General features: G+C 35.4%; 1 protein-coding gene and 1 long non-coding RNA gene across 6 annotated transcripts in view; one reads left to right on the top strand and one right to left on the bottom strand.

Moving 5' to 3' along the window:
- Window positions 1–20,192, bottom strand: part of SCN9A (sodium voltage-gated channel alpha subunit 9) — a 178,766-nt gene that overhangs the window by 85,581 nt on the left and 72,993 nt on the right. The window contains exons 7-13 of one of the 5 annotated variants that reach the window (XM_032755526.2): window positions 18,235–18,273; window positions 13,259–13,322; window positions 11,866–12,007; window positions 7,064–7,270; window positions 4,969–5,256; window positions 3,085–3,456; window positions 301–430 (exon numbers count right to left, since the gene is read on the bottom strand). In XM_032755526.2, the coding sequence (XP_032611417.1) occupies window positions 301–430; window positions 3,085–3,456; window positions 4,969–5,256; window positions 7,064–7,270; window positions 11,866–12,007; window positions 13,259–13,322; window positions 18,235–18,273 (1,242 nt within the window). The remainder of the gene's footprint in view (window positions 1–300; window positions 431–3,084; window positions 3,457–4,968; window positions 5,257–7,063; window positions 7,271–11,865; window positions 12,008–13,258; window positions 13,323–18,234; window positions 18,274–20,192) is intronic. The other 4 variants (XM_032755530.2, XM_032755531.2, XM_032755528.1 and 1 more) reach the window with 4 other exon arrangements.
- Window positions 1–20,192, top strand: part of LOC116810717 (uncharacterized) — a 241,829-nt gene that overhangs the window by 221,408 nt on the left and 229 nt on the right. Inside the window, exons 9-12 of the long non-coding RNA XR_004370360.1 lie at window positions 13,225–13,387; window positions 14,683–14,789; window positions 17,314–17,465; window positions 19,579–20,192. The exon at window positions 19,579–20,192 is cut by the window's right edge and continues 229 nt beyond it. This is a non-coding gene — a long non-coding RNA (uncharacterized LOC116810717). The remainder of the gene's footprint in view (window positions 1–13,224; window positions 13,388–14,682; window positions 14,790–17,313; window positions 17,466–19,578) is intronic.

Genomic DNA, 20,192 nt, shown 5'->3' with positions numbered 1-20,192 from the left:
ATCACTTATCTTTGAAAGGTCAGATCACCCAACATCTGTCTTTGTGGGTTTTTTTTTTTTTCATTTTGCAAAGTAATTTTTGCCATGTTATCAATGCCTGTGTTTAATAGCAAATAACTTTATCGATTTTTAAGCACATGAAAACAATTCCATCAGTATCCATTGGTTATCCTTACCATCATTTAAAACCATTTTATGGTCTCTGAATTCTTCCTAAGAATTCCATGTGCCTATTTAAGGTTGACCAGATTTATGTTAATTTTACTGAATCTGTACAGTAAAAAGAAGATTATTACATACCTTCCACAGTGTTTGTTAATATGCTTGCTCTACTCATTGCTCTCTGTCTGAGGTTGGGATCATTCAGCATATCCTCTGAAAGGAGATAGGAACTACAACGCCTTTTCTTGTGTATTTGATTGGTCGTGCCCTAAAGAAAATCAATTAATGTCTTAAGAACAGAATCCTAATAAATTGTAGGTATAAGATAAAATCTTGCTTATATAGCTGTAGTGAGAAATTAAAAGTAGAGCTTAGACTGCTGGGTTCAAATTATGGCTCTGCTACTTACTGGCTGTATATCATAGGAGAGTTACTTAACTGTCTCAGTTTTATTATTGGTAAAATGGGGATAATCCTAGTGCTTGCTTCATATTCTTGTTGTGAGGATTAAGGGAGTTAATATTTATGGGATAAAAAATAAAGCTAGCTGCCTTTTTGTTATATCACTATCATCACCTCTCTACCTTTCTGAGCGTTCAATTTATTCAGATAGTTTTATCATGTGAGAGTCCTACACGGAAACAGTTAAAGTGCTGTAGTGCTGCGTATCTAAAGGGGTAGAATCTCAGTATTCTCTGATAAATTTCTGGAATTACTTTTTATTGAGGGAACAACATTAATGAAGCTACTGTAATGGTTGTCTCTTAATGCCAAGGAAGACCTCATGAACTGAGCAGAGTATATGATGAGAAGTGACTCATTTTGAAAAGAACAATTGGTGAAATGGAGAATGCAAGCTACATCTGAAAGAGGTGACCTCTCTTCAGCTCTAGAAATTGTTGCCATGCAAAAATATGAACTCATGCATACCAAGTGTATTTATTTTTGTGAGAAAATGTCTTATTTTTAAAACTTGGAAACTAATTCAAATTTAAAACACTATGTTGGTTCCGTGCAGGCCAGAAATACACTCACATACTCACACACACATATATACACAAACAACTATACAACTCTAGAACTATCATGTTTGTCTGCTTGTGTGTGGTATGTGGTATATATTTTAAATATAGATATTTAAATATATAAATATATATTTCTAGATTTGTAAAGTTGTATAGTTGTATAGGTATAGTCATGCATGTATGTGTATCAAAACACAGACATACAGGCATAAATATGTGCATGGGTGTATTATGCATATACGTGTATGTGAGCAGACACACCCATTTGAGAGATCCCTGTAAAAAGTCAACTTTTTGAAAAGTCTCGAAAACCAGGTTTTCTGTGCTATAGTCTGTCAAACAAGAATTTGTCAGATTAAACAAATTCTTTTCCATGTAGACATGTTTCAGGTATAGAGGTGACATTATTTGTTATGCAATGTTTTCATATAAACCATATATTGTGCCACAATTTTATGTTTACTGTATTTCCATTGTATCTTATAAGTATCCACTAATTCCTCTAGTTTTATAGTTTTCACTTTAGGATTTATTGTGATACTGATTTTTCTATGGTTAAAAAACTCTTAAATGAAGAAACTTCATTAAAAATATGAAATAATCTCCTAATCTGATATAAATTATATAGTATTTTACATATTACGCAGATAATTGAAAAACAAAATGCAACCAAAGTTTGATTCCACAGAAATTTAACACGCTCATTCAATAAGGAAAAATACCTTGACAGAAGGGCTTAAGCTGTATCATGCACACATAGAGGTCACATGTTACCTAAAAGCACATGCATTTATTCAAATTGAAATATATGTGTGGCCATGGATTTGGTAGAACTTTATTCTCACTTGAAATACTACATTGTCTGCAAATATAAATATATAAGCATGTAGCATATGTTTGAAGCTTATTGGGTTAGTCAAAGCCCCTGCTGATATTGGCAATGCAGCATGGCATAGTGAGTGGGCTAAAGAGATATCCTGGAAACTCCATGAATGAGAAAGATCTCACTTTAAAGCCTCATCAGACACCTTTCTCTAACCACTCAGTGACTCCTAGACCTTTGGAACTGCTATAAAATGGTTGTTTTGCTTTTATGTTTGTTTGTATCAATCTTGTGTTTCAGATATTTTGTTTTGATTCATAGACTCCAGATGAAATATTTCTTTAAAAATGAAAACAGTTACGTTTCATTTATATAAGACACAGCCATTCTAAATTTTTTCAAGATAAGAAGCCTACTGCACATTGGAGAGATAGCAGAGTGAGTGGTTAAGAGCACAAGCTCTGAAACAGCCTCTGTTTCAACTTAGGAGCTACCATTTATTAGCTGGGTAAATTGGGGCAAGTTGCTTTATTTCCCCATGCCTCAATTTTCCCATTTGTAAAACAGAGATAATAACATATCATCTCATGGGGTTGTCGTAAATACTAAATATGTGTTTGCTGTTATTAACAACTCAAATAAGATTCCTTGGAATAGGTACATATTAAGTTGTGACCTGAAAAAGATAGCAGTAGCTGGCAAGTAATCCAAATTTCTTCATTGAAATGGGACCTATTATTAACTAATATCAGCATTATCCTTGCATTTTCTGTGCTGTTATCTATCTATATATGTATCTTTCATAAAGTGTTCTCTAAAGAGATTATTTATAATCTTCAATTATAAAATTAATAGACAAGTACCTTTTTACAAAAATAGGATTTTATCTTTGAGTTAGATGCCTACAACACATAGAATGAGGATTAAGCTAACGAACCAAAGGTGTGTTTCTATAGAAAAAGTATTGCAAAATGCAGAGCCATTCACAAGACCAGAGAAGGCCCTTCAGCAGAGAGACCGACTGATGCAGGAACAAGGGCCCAGCCATGCCTGAGCTATGTAAAACGTCCTTACGCTGTCATCAGAAGTTGCCTTATCTATTATCACCTCTGGCAGAAGCTGTCCATTGGGGAGCATGAGGGCTGAGCGTCCATCAACCAGGGAGACCACACCATTGCAGTCCACAGCACTGTGCATTTTCCCGTTCACCGGCAGCATTGGTGGGGACCTACTGGCTTGGCTGATGTTACTGCTGCGTCGCTCCTGGGGTCTGTGGGGCACAAACAGTGAGCCCCTTCTGCTCTCATTGTCTCCAAAAATGCTGTGCTCATCATCGGCAAATTCAGTCTCAGATCCTATATCTCTTCCTCTGCCTTTGAAACTAAAAAGACTTGTTCTGCTGCTTCGCCTTGCAGAAAACAAGGAGCCACGAATGCTGAGTGGTGACTGCAGAAAAATTAAAAAATAACATGTGTTTGCTGAAGCACCTACTAATAGAAGTACACTTCATATAAATACCACTGAACCCACTGGCCTGAGGGCAGGTGGCTCTGTACTGACTTAAAAGAAACATACTTAAAAATGAAGCAATTCAGTGAGAAGAAAGCTTCTTCCACTTAAAGGATGAAACAATTTGTAGAATTCATCCTTTCAGGACCAGGTAAATTATTTGTTGCTGTACAGCTCTCTAATATTCTGGTCTAGAGTTACTGCTCCATTATTTTAATGCCATTCATTTTGCTGCACAGAACATATCACTTAAAAAAAGAACTTAGTATTGCTACCAGTCATTCAGCTTTTTATATATCAATCCCCAAGCTTCACAAAAAAAATTGGAAATCAGGCTGTATGGTTCTTTGCATTGAAAATCCACTTTTCATACTAAGAGCTCAGTTAAAGTGTATTTAAAAAGAGCTTTTAGCACCAGTTAATTTACAAGGTCATTAAATATTTAAAAAGAAGTTGCCCAATACCAAAGAGGAGGAAAAATTCATGCTTATATGACTCATGTCCAGGATGCAAATCCTTTGAAAGGATCTAGTTCAATAGACATTAGTGCTTACTATGTAAAGAACAAAGTGGCAAGTATTGTGAACAATGGAAAAAGTAATGGTAAGGTCTTTGCCTCAAAACCAGCTTGGACTGTTCCTGTCATATTTATTTTTATTGATATATGTGTCCAAGTTCTGTATCATCACCTAGGTTCAAGTGAAATTTTGAAGGCAGGGACTCTGTCTTTTGTTACTGTATATATCAGGCAGAATCTTGCAGATTTTTAACTAGATTTTTAGTTTAGAAAAATGATTTGTGGGGTTGTGTGTTGGAAAACAGGGAAGTCCTATGGAAAATAGAAGCAATGGCTCATCTTGGGGGTTTGTGCAGAATTATAGGCAGGGAGGTCTGAGAGATGAAGGTTTCAGTGAAAAGAGAAAGGGAAAGAGAACTTCCACATAAGCAGAATTAACAGACTATGGCACTACATATTAGTAGTTGATGTGGTTGGGGGTGGAGGACATCAAAGGCTTCTCCAAAGTTCCAAATGGGTGAGTGATACTATTACCTATAGTGGTTAAGAAACAAGAGAAACTAGTCTAAGATTAGTTTTTAACCAATGAGGCATTACAAAACACAAACTAAATACAAATATAAAAGTTATTCTATAGTGTGAATAGTCTCTTTATTTCTACAATGGTTCTCAGGAATATTTTATTTCTGAAAATTAGTTTATTAGAAAATATATTGACAATTCTGAAACTGTAAGGTCTTTCAAAAATGATCGAACCCAAATGGAAACCTGTGTACATCTTTCCATAAATGCCCAGCCATACCAGGTTTTTACCTAAAATCACACCAATGAAATCACTCACTATCCTCTCCTGAGGTCTCTTACCCTAAAATAAGACATTTTTCTCTATCATTCTGCCTAGGGTGATACACATTTAGTAATTTGGGTGGTACCTGATTGGGAGTAGACAATCTCTTTTCATGTGCTCGCCTATGCCCTTCGACACCAAGGTGGAAACTTTTTCTTCTGATGCTGTCCTCTGATTCTGATTTGGACAATTTCTCAGCATCTCCCTTTTCTTCTCCACTGGAGAGCTTCTTTTGATTCTTTTTCTTTCTTCTGTTTCTTCTTTCTTTAGCACTTTTAGAGCTCAGTTTAGATGTTTCAGAAGAACTCTCCGAGAGGCCCATAATTCTGCTTCTCCTAATACTTGTATATTCAGCTGCTGCCGCTGCAATTGCCTGGTTGAGCCAAGACGTTAACACTTAAATGAGTCATTTCCAAATCCTAGGAAACCCTAGGACAGGATATCTTTCACCTATCAGCGTAAGAGCATGGTGCATATAATCATGTCCTTTAAACATGAAATGATCGTTGTATTTACACAACGATCAGAATGCTTACAAAGCATATATTTGGTTTTTGTCTCAGGTTGAAATAAAGCTCTATTGTATTTTAGAATTAAACTTTTACATGTTATTAATTTGCTTACAGTAAAGACAAATTAAATATTATATGTTAAAGTTTTACAAGGTAATTTTGGAATGTAAAACTCACATAAACCATGCAATAAGATAGACAATTTGATTATCAGGCAATTAACTCCATATCATCAATAGAATCAGGCACTCTATGGTTTAATAAAGATTGAGCTATTTGAAAAATAAATGAATTATTAAAGCATAATATTGTAAGAAAGTGGTAAGGTCAATGACTATTGGCCTGAATGAAACTTCTGGCAATTCCCTAGGTAGTACCTGGGATAACCTAGTACTATCCCTTTACAAAATGTTTTGTTTATAAACACTAAAAAATTCTTGTAAAAACATGGGAAATAAAGATATAAATAAAAAACAGAAAAAAGTCATCTTACATCCCAGAAATAATTCGTGCTAATATTTCTTCCATTCTTTTTATATTTATGTATAATTTTAAAATTGAGATTGTATCCAACTATATTATTTAATCCATCATTATTCTAAAAGATTTTTCCTCATGATATAATAATTTTAAAAAAACACATAGTTCTATGGCAAAATAATACTCTAAGATACACAATTTTCATAATTTTCTGTTATTTTCTAATTTTCCAAAATTTAAATGTTTTCTATTTTTTACCATTATTAAAACATTGCACTGAATATTTGTGCATCAGAATTTATCTGCATTACAGATGATTGCCCTCCCCTAATACATTAGATTCCTTGAAGAGATTTAACTAGGTCAAACCTTCAGACAAATGTTAAGACACCTGCAGTATATTTGAAATTATGTTTCTCTTAGTACAAACTTTCTCAAACATTTACACTGAAGAATCTCTCTGGAAAGAGGATTAACGAGGAAACTTTCGAGGATCTATGACAACCTTAAGTAGCCACACCAAAATTATTATTTTCTTATTATCTCATGTTTTATCTTAAAAATCCTTGTGACATTAACAAAACATGATGCACTGTTTTATTCATACTCCATAGAAGAGTATCTGCTAATTTTAATGTTAAAATAATTTTCATGAAACCACCGTATACAATTGGTACTCTGAGGAAATCCATTGTGTGTGTGTGTGTGTGTGTGTGTATATATATATATATAATATAAATTGAGATTGTATATATTATATATCTGACTATATTATTTAATCCACTATTCTAAAAGATTTTTCATGATATAATAATTAAAAAAAACACATAGTTCTATGTGTTTATATATATATATTATACACACACATGTTTATGTGTATATGTGTACATATATATAGACATACACATACACACACACACACACACACTAAGTCATCGTAGGTAAAAGGTTTAGGAGAAACAGCCTTAGATCACTTTTCATGCAGTGAGATGATTATGGGGAAAGTATCAATTCTAGCTCAGCCCAGAATTGGTTCCTTTTTCCACACCAGAAATGGGGATGCAGTTTATACACAAAAATTCATTAAAGAAAATCTAGCTGGAGAAGGCCAAGCATACACCACAGAGCCTCTGTTGTAACCGTTTCCATTTCTACCTCTAGGAAGAATTTTAAATCAAATAACAGTACCTCAGCTTCTTCTTGCTCTTTTTTAAGTCGGTCTAACATCCGTTGAAATTCTAATTCTTTCTGTTTAGCTTCTTCAATGTTTGCCTGATTCTGTTCTTCATAAGCCATGGCAACCACAGCCAGGATCAAGTTTATTAGATAAAAGGAGCCCAGGAAGATCACTACGACAAAGAAGATCATGTAGGTTTTGCCAGCAGCACGCAGCGTCTAGGGAAAAATGGAAATTGTCATTTGAAAGTTTTTAGTAAATTATTTCAATTTGACAGGCCTGGGCAAATCTGACAGTTTAGTATAATCTCGTGTTATCAAAAATATAAAGGGAAAAATTCTATCTTCATGGAAAACAAATATTAAACACATTTTCAGTATGAAGAATATAGCAATGTAATATGCTTGTACTAAAGTCACGTATGATTCTTGATTATTAAGTGTAGTAGTACAAAAATCATGCATTTTTTCCTACAGTCTGAAAATTACTCATAAAATTAAATCCTTTGCTCGCTTTCAAATTTTAGGAACAGGTGATATCCATAGTCCCTTTTACTGTTAAAATTCTATCTTTTCTTTCTTTACCATCAAATATTATCACTGAATGTTAACACTAGGCAGATGGTCTTAGTTAATTACTTTATTCATCTCATAGGTATTTTCAATTAACTTTTTTTTAGTTTGCTTTGCTTTTTAAAATAGAATTTATTTTTCAAAATAGTTTTAGGATTAGAGGAAAATTAAACTGAAGGTACAGAGATTTTTCTTTTTTATTTTGGCATAATGTGCAGGATTGTGACATGGGTAGACACGTGCCATGGTGGTTTGCTGCACCCATCAACCCCTTACCTACATTAGGTATGTCTCCTAATGCTATTCCTCCCCTTGCCCCCCACCCCCGACAGGCCCCAGTGGTGATGATCCTCTCTCTGTGCCCATGTGTTCTCATTGCCCTCCTCTCACTTGTGAGTGAGAACATGCGGTGTTTGGTTTTATGTTCCTGTTTTAGTTTGCTGAGAATGATGGTTTCTAGCTTCATCCATGTCCCTGCAAAGGACATGAACTTATTCTTTTTTATGGCTGCATAGTATTCCATGGTGTATATGTGCCACATTTTCTTTATCCAGTCTATAATTGATGGGCATTTGGGTTGGTTCCCAGTATTTGCTATTGTGAATAGTGCCACAGTAAACATGTGTGCATGTGTCTTTACAGTAGAATGATATGTAATCTTTTGGGTATATACCCAGTAATGGGATTGCTGGGTCAAATGGTATTTCTAGTTCTAGATCCTTGAGGAATCACCACACTGTCTTCCACAATGGTTGAACTAATTTACACTCCCACCAACAGTTTAAAAGCGTTCCTATTTCTCCACATCCTCTCCAGCATCTGTTATTTTCTGACTTTTTAATGATCACCATTGTAACTGGCATGAGATGGTATCTCATTGTGGTTTTGAATTGCATTTCTGTAATGGCCAGTGATGAGCTTTTTTTCATATGTTTACTTTAAGTTCTGGGATACATATGAAGAACAGGCAGGTTTGTTACATAGGTATACATGTGCTATGGTGGTTTGCTGCACCTATCAACCCATTATCTAGGTTTTAAGACCTGCATGCATTAGGTAGTTGTCCTAACTTTCTCTCTCCCCTTGCCTCTCACCCCCCAACAGGCCCCGGTGTGTGTTGTTCCCCTCCCTGTGTCCATGTGTTCAAATTGTTCAACTCCCACTTATGAGTGAGAACATGCAGTGTTTGGTTTTCTCTCCCTGTGTTAGTTTGCTGAGGATGATGGCTTCCAGCTTCATCCATGTCCCTGCAAAGGACATGATCTCATTCTTTTTTTAATGGCTGCATAGTATTCCATGGTGTATATGTACCACGTTTTCTTTATACAATTTAACATTGATGGGCATTTGGGTTGGTTCCATCTCTTTGCTATTGCAAATAGTATTGCAATAAACATACGTGTGCATGTGTCTTTGTAGTAGAATGATTTATATTCGTTTGGGTATATACCCAGTAATGGGATTGCTAAGTCAAATGGTATTTCCGGTTCTAGGTCCTTGAGGAATTGCCCCACTGTCTTCAAAATTGTTGAACTAATTTACACTCCCACCAACAGTGTAAAATCGCTACTATTTCTTCACAGCCTCACCAGAATCTATTGTTTCTTGACTTTTTAATAATCACCATTCTGACTGACTTGAGATGGTATGTCATTGTGGTTTTGATTTGCGTTTCTTAATGATCACTGATGTTGAGCTTTTTTTCATGTTTTTTGGCTGCATAAATGTCTTCTTTTGAGAAGTCTCTGTTCATATCCTTTGCCCACTTTTTGATGGGATGCAAGGCTGGTTCAATATATGCAAATCAATAAATGTAATCCATTACATAAACAGAACCAATGACAAAAACCACATGATTTTCTCAACAGATGCAGAAAAGGTCTTCAATAAAATTCAACATCCATTCATGTTAAAAACTATCAATAAACTAGGTATTAATTGAACATATCTCAAAATAATAAGAGCTATTTATGAAAAATCCATAGCTGATATCATACTGGATGGGAAAAAGCTGGAAGCATTCCCTTTAAAAACTGGCACAAGACAAGGATGCCCTCTCTCACCACTGCTATTCAACATAGTGTTGGAATTTCTGGCCAGGGCAATCAGACAAGCGAAAGAAATAAAGGGTATTCAAACAGGAAGACAGGAAGTCAAATTGTCTCTGCAAATGACATGATTCTATATTTAGAAAACCCGATCATCTCAGCCCCAAAACTCTTTAAACTGATAAGCAACTTCAGCAAGGTCTCAGGATACAAAATCAATGTGCAAAAATGACAAGCATTCCTATATACCAACAATAGACAAGCAGAGAGCCAAATCATGAATAAACTCCCATTCACAATTGCTATAAAGAGAATAAAATACCTAGGAATACAGCTTACAAAGGATATGAAAGACCTCTTCAAGAAGAACTACAAGCCACTACTCAAGGAAACAAGAGAGGACACAAACAAATGGAAAAACATTCCATACTCATGGATAGGAAGAATCAATATCATGAAAATGGCCATGCTGCCAAAAGTAATTTATAGATTCAATGCTATTCCCATCAAATTACCATTGACATCTTCACAGAATTAGAAAAAAACTACTTTAAATTTCATATGAAACCAGGAAAGAGCACATATAGCCGAGACAATTCTAAGCAAAAAGAACAAAGCTGGAGGCATCAGCCTACCTGACTTCAAACTATACTATGAGGTTACAGTAACCAAAACAGCATGGTACTGGTACCCAAACAGACATATAGGCCAATGTAATAGAACAGAGACCTCAGAAATAACACCACACTTCTACAAGCATCTGATCTTTGACAAACCTGACAAAAACAAGCAATGTGGAAAGGATTCCCTGTATAATAAATGGTGCTGGGGAAACTGGCTAGCCATATGCAGAAAACTGAAACTGGGCTCCTTCCTTACACCTTATACAAAAATTAACTCAAGATGGATTAAAGACTTAATGTAAAACCCCAAACCATAAAAACCCTAGAAGAAAACCTAGGCAACAGCATTCAGGAAATAGGCATGGGCAAAGACTTCATGACAAAAACACCAAAAGCAATTGCAACCAAAGCCAAAATTGACAAATGGGATATAACTGAACTAAAGAGCTTCTGCACAGCAAAAGAAACTAACATCAGAATGAACAGGCAAACTATAGAATGGGAGAAAAATCTGGCAATCTACCCATCTGACAAGGTCTAATATTGAGAATCTACAAGTAACTTAAACAAATTTACAAGATAATTAACATTTCTATTAATAATTATCTAACGTAATATACTTTTATCATACAAAGCATTTTAAAGTGAATTTAGGATAGTATCAACAGATATTAAATGAAAAGTCTTACCTCTGATAAAAAATTATTTTAATTTTTTTATTTGTGTTTAATTTCGAGTAAAGGTGACCACTTCTTGCATATTTAAAAAATATTTGCATTCCCGTTTTTGCTGTAAAGTGCATCTTACATAATTTCTGAATTCATTTGTAATATTCTCAGAAATAAAGTAAATATAAAATAGGCCAAAAAAGGAAAAAAAACAAATCTGCAGCTATTCTGAGAAAAGTGAATCATTGTTATGTGTAATATAGAATAATCATTTTGGTCTCCTTCCTTTTGGGTTGGCTGCTGAGAATATACAAGTAAACAGAGACCACAGCCCCAAGAGGTTCACATTCAAGTTAGAGGAAATAGCCACGTGAATTAACACTTACAATACAAGAGATCAACGATATAAACAGAAGAATATACAAAAAGTCATGGAAGTCTACAGTTGGGAGCAATTGATTTGGGAGAGAAAAACTTAGAGAAATGAATTGCATCTTTAAATAGGAGTTCAAAAATAAAACATGGTGAGCAGGTGAACATCAGAGAGCCTCTTCTCTTCAGGCCATCCCAAGCACACATGGAAAACAGTGCATGTGCAGGAACGGCTTGAGAAAACATTACAGTATGTCCTGGTACTTAGCTAGGACCCCATGGGATGATAGACTCAGGAAGGAGAAAGATCTAGAGATTAAATATGCCCAGAAAAGATAAGAAAATTATTTATGATTCAAGAACTACCCATATTATTAGTGATGGGAGTAAAACACTTATAATTTTAGGAATAAGATAATAGAGTTTCCTCCATTCTCAAATAAATAAAAATCCTCCTAATACAGGCTGTTAACATACACCAGATACATGTGCCATTCAAAAATACAATGCATGTTTCTCTTGGCACTCACCTGTTGGTAAAGGTTTTCCCAGTAATCTTGGGTCATTAACCTAAACAAGGCTAAGAAGGCCCAGCTGAAAGTGTCAAAGCTCGTGTAGCCATAATCAGGGTTTCTGCCAATTTTCACACAGGTGTACCCCTCTGGACACTGACTACACATGAAAAAGAACATTATAGGTGAGAGTGTCTTCAGGACATAAGCTAAATAGCCTTACTGAAAAGTTACAAACTCAAGGTTTCTTCTATAGGGGGACAATATTGAATAAGGATTAAGAATACATGATTTGGAGCCAGGATGAACTGGTTTTGAATCACACTCTACTACTGACTACTTAGTGACTTTACCAAATTCTTCAAGGCTCAAGTCTGTCTGTGAAAATAGGGTAATAACATCTACCTCAAGAAAATAAGATTTGTAATAAGTTTAAATAAGATAATGTGTACAAATTACTTAGCTTACATCCTGCACATAGAAAGTATTTAATAAATCATAGCTGCCATTAGCATCATCATCATTAAAACATGGAAATTTTCAACAGATGTTTTGTAATAGTTCTTGGTTCAGTAAATATTGATATGTAGGATGCTACCAAAGCTCTTACTGTCTGTATAATTCTTGGAATAGATTAGAATCAATAATAGTCAAAATACAGTAATTGTCTAAGTTCATAAAAATGTGTAGCTTTAAGACTTTTTTCTTTCTAAAATTGGTGGACTGGTTTTTCCTGATGCCATTAAATAAATACAATATTCTGAGATTCTTCTGGGAAGAGCAACCTTATCCAGTTTATTCCTATGTTCCCAGTGTACACAGAGCCTGATGAATAGATGGCTGCATCAGGGGAAAAGCAAGAGCTAATGCAGCTAATGCTACAAAATGAAGTTGGTGTAAGAGAGAAGCAGCAAGATGGACAGTTGAATATATACAATATTCTTATATACACAATATTCTTAAAATACATGTACCCAAGTCCAAGGAATCCCTTTGCTTAGAGTGGCCAAAACATGACATTCAGTCACCTATGAGTCACATTTAATTGGAGAATGAGTGGAACTTGGGAGTAGAAAGAAAAACTGATTTTGTGACCCTTCGTTTTCCAGAAAGAAGACCTGGAACTATCCAACCAACTTTTGGTGGAGTTTTCTAGAAGTAACATTTTCTCCCTTCTTTATATGACTTGTCTTGTGTTAATTCAAGCACTATCTCAAAGTCTTGCTTTCAAGAGTATGCATTAACTGTGAACATTTTAAAGACTGGATTTGCTGTGGGACAGAATGAGTGAAATAATACCATGAAATATATAAAAAGCAATATAGAATCAAAGACTAATTGGCAAACTGATTGAACATTCTTTTCCTTCTCTTTCAGCCTTTAGACTAAAAAGAAAACAAATATTACATACCCTGAATCTGTGCTGAAACCACAAAGGAGAGCATCTTTGGATCCCTCCAAGTAATAAAAGTATTCTGTTGAAGAAGAATTTGAACAGTTATAACATTACAGAGTTTAATCTGTGATTGTGATAAAGCAGGTAAATTAATTGATATAGACATTTATCTACAAATTCAGGCCTGGTCCCAGGCAATATGCATCCATTTATTTACTACTTTCTCATATATTCTCCCTCAAATATTTATTGATAATCTCTTAGAGGCTAGGCAATAAATACGACAATAAACATGATAAATAAAATCATTAGTTTTATAAGACCTCCTTTATGTTTAGGTGAGTGTGGAGGTTGTGGTTGGATAAAAATTTAAGTAAATAAATAAATATACAAGATATTTTCAGATAGTGATAAATGATCTAAAGAAAATAAATTAAGGCAACGTGGTAGGCTGCAGTCAGGGACGGTCTTTCTAAGGAGATGATATTTAAACTAAGACCTAAATGTGACAAAGAAGACAGCCATGAAAAGACTGGTGAAGAGATATTTGGGCTGGGGGAAGAGAAAGAGCTAAAGCCCTAAGGCAGAGGTGAAGTTGGTGTGTGGAAAAGCCAGCAAGATGGCCAGTGTGGCTACAGTGTGGTGAGAGGGAAGATTGTGATGGCAGAGGTAGGCAGGGGCCAGATCATGTTGGAATTTGCATATCATTGAAATGAATTTGGATTTTAAGTATGATTAAAGGTACGGTCATGTGTCACTTAATGACTGTGATACATTCTGAGAACTGCATCATTAGGACGTTTTGTCCTTGTGCAAACATCCTAGGGTGCAGTTATACAAACCTAGATGGTATAGGCTACCATACACCTAGGCTATGTGGTATAGCCTACTGCTACTGGGCTGCAAACCTGTAGAGTGGGCTACTGTACTCAATACTGTAGGCAACTGTTATACAATGGAAAGTGTGTATCTAAAGACAGAAAAGGTACAGTAAAAAAATACAGTATTATAATCTTATGAGATCACCATTATATATGTGGTCCGCTATAGACTAAAACATCGTTATGTGCTACAAAACTCCAGAAGAGGCAGACTCAGTAAGGCAGTAATATAAATGAGTAAAATTTGTTTTCTAAAATTATCTTACTTTTCATTCACCAGTCCATACTGATTTAGAACCTACTAATTCTAGGTGTTGAGGAGATGACAATGTAATCAATGCATATTTTCCATTTTTCACCTTTCATGGTACCCTTTGTGCTAATTTTTAATAGTAAAAGTTCTCAGCAACTCTTCTGTCATTCGCTGTTAAGGCTTGTTCCTAAGACTGGGGGCAGAACTATCCTTGTACAGTAAATGTTTAAAGGACTAAAAAACCTTTTGTCATCTGTCTTAAATATCCATTCTACTGTAAGAACCTGACTTCCTATTTTACTCAGGTCAAATTAAAAAATCTGATTATTAGGAGACTTTTGGAGTAATCATGGAAGAAAGACTATGACATCAGATATTCTTGGATTTGAATGTTGCTTCTATCCCTTCTTAAGTGAATTATCTTTAAGCCATTAAGCCTTAGCTGCTGCATCTGTAAAATACGTATAAGAATACCTACTTTATAAAGTTGTTAAATAGTATAAATAGGATATTGCATGTAAACCACTTGATACTGTGATCCACACATTCTGTACTATATGCTCAAAAATGGAGTTATTATAATTAAACTACTATACAATTTGAGATAAAACTATTGACTTACACATCATCATTTTATCTTACTTAGAAGACACAGATAAAACAATAAAGGCTTGTAGTTTGAGGTGAAAATGTGCATGAAAAGCTTTCCTGAAAACACTCCTGAACCTCGGGAAGGATGGGCCTGGTAGAATGAGTATGGGGGAGGATAAGATGCGATTTTGCATACATAAACATCCAAAATGTTTTAATAAGGATGGATTACTTTAGAATTATCCTTTAAACTAATGCTGGTTCACATTTATCAACCACCGAGGAGCTGAATTATATGAATGGGCTCTGGAGCTGTCTATTAGCACACTGCTGCACTACTGTATTTAACACAGTACAAGAATGATGAAAGGTAAAGCAATGCAGGTAGCTTACTCTAGGTTTGTAGAAAACTTTACAATAATTTCTAAACAACTAGACATTAAATTATTAAGATGGTTGGCTTCAAGAAGATTTAAGGTTAACATCTTTAAAAAAGAGAAAAAATTGAATGCAAAGAAAAATGAAATATTGCTTGTGCACATTCAAAAGTGGGATGATTCTGAAAGATAAAGAATTAATCACGGCTGGGTGCAGTGGCTCATGCCTGTAATCCCAGCACTTTGGGAGGCTGAGGCAGGTGGATCACGAGGTCAGGAGATCGAGACTATCCTGGCTAACACAATGAAACCCCGTCTCTACTAGAAATACAAAAAATTAGCCGGGTGAGGTGGCGGGTGCCTGTAGTCCCAGCTACTTGGGAGGCTGAGGGAGGAGAACAGCATGCACCCGGGAGGCGGAGCTTACAGTGAGCCAAGATCGCACCACTGCATTCCAGCCTGGCTAATAGAGCGAGACTCCATCTCAAAAAAAAAAAAAATCATGACTCAGTAATTCCACTACTAGGTATATACTGAGAACTGAAAACTGAAAATGTATTTCCACAAAAACTTGTACATGAATGTTTACAGCAACATTACGCATTATAACCAAAAGCTGGAAATAACCCAAATGTCCATCAACTGATGAATGTATAAACAAAATATAGCATATACATACAATGAAATATCATTTAGCAATAAAAAGAGATAAAGCATAGATACATACTATACCATGGATAAATTTTGAAAACATTATGCTAGGTGAAAGAAGCCAGATAAAAAAAGCCATATATTATATGCTTCCATGTATATTAAATCTACAGAGTGGGTAAATCCATAGGGACAGAAAGTAGATTAGTGGTTGCCAGGGGCTGGGGGAAAAGGGAAGTGGGGAATGACTACCAACCGGCCTTGGGTTTCTTGGTGGGAAAGATGAAAATATTTTGAATTAGATAGTGGTGATCATTGCACAACTCTGAGTATAGTTTAAAAAATGAGTTATACAGTTTAAAAAGAGGAATTTTGTGGCATATAAATTATTCCTCAATCTAAACCTATTTTTAAAAGGGAATGCAGCATAATGGCAAAGGTTGTGGGTGGGGGTAAATAAATGCCAACTTCTCAATAAAATACATATGGGGAAAATGAAAATTGATATAACAAAAATACAGAATTGATATTAAATCTAATGAAGATTCTGGGTGAATTTTTTAAATTAATTTTCAAGATTAATGTAGCAAAATGGAAAAACAAAACTGGTAATTCTGCCCTTGCTCAGAAAGACAACTTATGACAATTGTGTATGGCTTGGGCCTATGGAAGTGAAGAGTATATTCCCAACCAAGGGCAAGTAATGCAACTCTGAGAAAACTAGTGCAGGGGATCAGGTCTGGGCAGAGGGCGTGCACATGATATTCTACACTCTGGCAAATGTAGTTCTCACAAGAAAACAGCTGTAGATGAAGGAGACAGGAAAAGTCCTGTTAGTAGTGAAGACCAATATTGTGGTTTTTTCAAAACTTTCTCTATTAAATGTCAACTATTAGAAAAACAGGAGGAAGGGAATATCCTATTTTAGCCCAATATAACCACAGTATATTTCTCCATAATACTTCACATTTAGCTACACACTGTGCACATGAACCCCACTTTCATCTGTAGCAGCATAAAAGAGGGTTTGATGAACATCAAAGTAGACAGCAACACCAAAGGAAATCTACAAATTGTATGTTTTTCAGCAGGAGGCGAGGCAGTGAGTTAATTTATTTGATTGTGAATTTTGAAAGACATTTCGGAAAATACTTTGCTATAGGCACCAGAAAATGCTTTTAGATTATGCTCAGGTTCTCTATGTAGGTTGCCTTTACCATTATAATTCTTTCATCTTTTAAATATTGTCAATTCATTTGCCTTGGCACTTTCTCATGATCTATCAACCAACTCAAGTTCTTGTCACTCTTTGTACAGCTTAAATCCATGGGCATTCATTATCATCAGTCCCTAACCTGGCAGAACCACAATCTACACATAATCTAGCATCTGTCTTTTCCATGCTGGCTACCAAATGGCTGAATGCTGGTGGAGAAACACTCACAACCAAATGAATGGTTATATTTTAAGTAAGTAATCTCCAACATCAAATTTGCACTCAAAATACAGTAAATTTCTCATGCCCTGAGATGCCCATATATATAATGCATTCTTATCAAATTTTCTGTAGAATTTTCTCTTCCTCATTTGCACTCTCAGGCAATGATCTCATCTTATACTTTGAGGAAATAAAAACCATTGGGTTTGAACTCAATCATCTTTTGATAACTCTGCAGTCTTCTATCTTTCCTCGTTTCGGTGGAGCTGTCTCTCCCCTTTACTCTTTCACTTTCACGAGGACTTGACTTCTCCCTCTCTCTCCTGAATTGATTAATATATAACTACTAATTCATTATCACTAGCAAAACATCCCTACAAAAACCCATATTTTTTTAAAAATGCCAGCCATTTGCCCCATTATTCTGCTTCCCTTTATAGCCAAATTTCTTGGGAGAATTGTCTACACATATTACCCTCTTTCTGACCTCTTCTTTTCACCCCTGTACACACCTTATTTTGACCTTGAACTCTACCACTTCCCCAAATTTTCTCAAGAAATTCTCTGCTGACTTCCCTGTTACTTAACCTAATGCATATTTCTTTCTTCATCATCCTTACTCCTTGATCTTGCAGCATGATTCTACACAAGCACATCTGTTTCTACAATACATTTTCTTCTCTTGGCTTCATTATTTATATCTTTGCTTCTTACTTTATTGGCAGCTCTTTCTCTGTGTTTCTTTTCTGGGTCCTCTTTTCTACCTGAATTTTAAATGTCAGAGTTGTAGATCTCAGCACCAGATTGCTTTAAATACCAGGTCTCCCATTCTCCATCCACTTAAAAATATCAGGGATGTTCAGAAGTAGAGGGGTGTGTGTGTGTGTGTGTGTGTGTGTGTGTGTGTGTGTCCTTTCTTTTTGCTGATTGCTCTGGAATTTATCTCCAAACTCAGCAGGCCCTCTGATTTCTATACTTAAATCTCCAATTCTCTATATTATATATCCACCTGGACATCTCAAAGGCATCTCATTTTAATTTTAGCTAGCTAATAGGGACCTTCCTCTACAAATGTGTCCACCATTTCCTCATTAACCATCACCACCCATCCAGTTATTGCAGCCAGAAACTGAGAAGTCATCCTCAATGCCTCCTGTCTTCTTTAATCCATCCGCAAGCTCTACAGACTTTGTGTGTTGAGCTCATCTTTTTTCTCTTCATTTCTCTGCCATCACTCTAGATGAAACCTTCATTTTCTCTTGCCTAGATGAGAGAAGCAACCTTCAACTTATCTTTCTTATTCCCATCTACAACCTACCCTTGCTCAATCAGTTGTGCACAAGACAGACAGCAATAAAAACTACTGCATTTAAAATAAAATACAAACTCCTTCCCATGGACTGAAATGTCCTGCATGATAAGACCCCTGTTTTTTCTGCTACTTTCTCTGTTGCCATTCTTCCTTTCTCTTACCAAACCATGCTGCTGTTTTTCCATTCTTTAAACCCATACCCTCCCTTTATTCAGGACGTTTGCCCATGCTATTCCTCCTAATTGAAGCAGCACCCTCCACACATAGACTCACACCCACACTTAAACTATTTTATGGCTTCTTACTATCTTTTAGATCTCAGCTTAAATGCCATCACTTCAGAGATGTCTTCTCATCTAGTTGATATCTCAGCACCTGAGACTCACTTCCTTTGCATGGCATTTATTGTAACTTGAGATATTTTTAATTTATTTTTCTGTTCCCCCTTAAACATTGTTTTTCATTCCCACTAGATGATAAGCTCTGTGAAAGCAAGGGCTGAGGCTATCATTTATTGCTATAGCTCAGGGTAACCATGTAATAAACACACCAATAAATGAAAGTTTGAATCAATTATGCAGTCAAAAGTGGCTTCTATGACATAGAAAACAAAAGCAAAATTCACACTTGATTTAAACACCTCTTCACTAAAACTACATTTCAGAAGAAAATAAAGAATAATGTACAGATTTGGAAGACAGGATTGTGGTATAAGATTCGTTATTAGCTAATTGTCATTCGTTCATGTTTAAATACAATATAAAGATAATTCACATAACTCAAGGGCTCTTTCTATTATTATTTATTTATTTATTTATTTTTTGAGACAGAGTTTCGCTCTTGTTGCCCAGGCTGGAGTGCAATGGCACGATCTCGGCTCACCACAACCTCCACCTCCCAAGTTCAAGCGATTCTCCTGCCTCAGCCTCCTGAGTAGCTAGAATTACAGGCATGCACCAACACACCCGGCTAATTTTTTGTATTTTTAGTAGAGATGGGGTTTCTGGTTTTTTTTTCTTTCTATTATTTTTTAGCAAAAAAAAATACATGAAGCAATTCCAGAAAGTGATGAATTAAATTAAATTTGATTAAAGGCTGTCTCTGTACATAGAGAATTGCAATCTAACTTCATATGTAAACAAACTGCATTCTAATTTATTAGTATATTCTTGCAACAAGTAGCTGTCTCAGCCAATCACAGCAGCTGAGCTTCAGCCAACCACAGCCTGCCGACTTATCAGACAATGTCCACATAAGGCAAATGTCAAGCTATAAGCAAACAAGCTGTTTTTGTGTGTCACTCCCTTTTTCTATCTATAAATACTCCTGCTCATGTTGCTGAGTTGAGCTCTCCGAACTTTTCTTGGTTCTGAGTGCTGCCTAAATCATCATTATTATTATCTTATTTCAGCAATAAATACTATTTCTTGCTGAAATAAGCTGCTA

Source organism: Hylobates moloch, unplaced genomic scaffold (assembly GCF_009828535.3).
Source record: "Hylobates moloch isolate HMO894 unplaced genomic scaffold, HMol_V3 SCAFFOLD_1, whole genome shotgun sequence".
Taxonomy (NCBI): domain Eukaryota; kingdom Metazoa; phylum Chordata; class Mammalia; order Primates; family Hylobatidae; genus Hylobates; species Hylobates moloch.
The sequence above is the reverse complement of the archived record's forward strand: the minus strand, read 5'-3'. Positions and strand labels throughout refer to the sequence as shown.